This window comes from Merops nubicus, unplaced genomic scaffold (assembly GCF_000691845.1).
Source record: "Merops nubicus isolate BGI_N331 unplaced genomic scaffold, ASM69184v1 scaffold33018, whole genome shotgun sequence".
Classification (NCBI taxonomy): Eukaryota; Metazoa; Chordata; class Aves; order Coraciiformes; family Meropidae; genus Merops; species Merops nubicus.
Window position 1 is genome coordinate 2396 of NW_008624233.1, and position 317 is coordinate 2712.

At 61.5% G+C, this 317-nt stretch overlaps 1 protein-coding gene across 1 annotated transcript in view; it reads right to left on the reverse strand.

Moving 5' to 3' along the window:
- LOC103777772 (talin-1-like) overlaps nt 1–317 on the reverse strand; it is a gene marked incomplete at both ends in the record, with an annotated part of 9712 nt that overhangs the window by 2376 nt on the left and 7019 nt on the right. Inside the window, one exon of the mRNA XM_008945337.1 lies at nt 30–164. Within this exon, the coding sequence (XP_008943585.1) occupies nt 30–164 (135 nt within the window). The remainder of the gene's footprint in view (nt 1–29; nt 165–317) is intronic.

Below are 317 nucleotides of genomic sequence, written 5' to 3' on the forward strand. Positions count from 1 at the left end.
GGTGTTCCAGCCGTGGCTCCCACCCCCACCTGCTTCAGGAGCTGGTCATCACTGGTGGCTGCCTTGGAAGCCTCCACGCAGCCCTCCGCCGACTTGGCCACCAACTTGCCAGCCTCAATCAGCTGCTCCTGGCAGACTGGTGAGCTGATCGTGGGAGCCACTACCTGGAAGGGAGAAGAAAGTCTGGGCAGTGAGCGTGGTGGCCTCCTTGCAGGAGCTGTGCAGGGACAGCTGTCCCCAGCTTGTGCTCCTCCAAAGAGGACATTCATTGTTTGGGCACAGTGGCAAAGACCCCAGCCCAAGGCAGCCAGACAAGG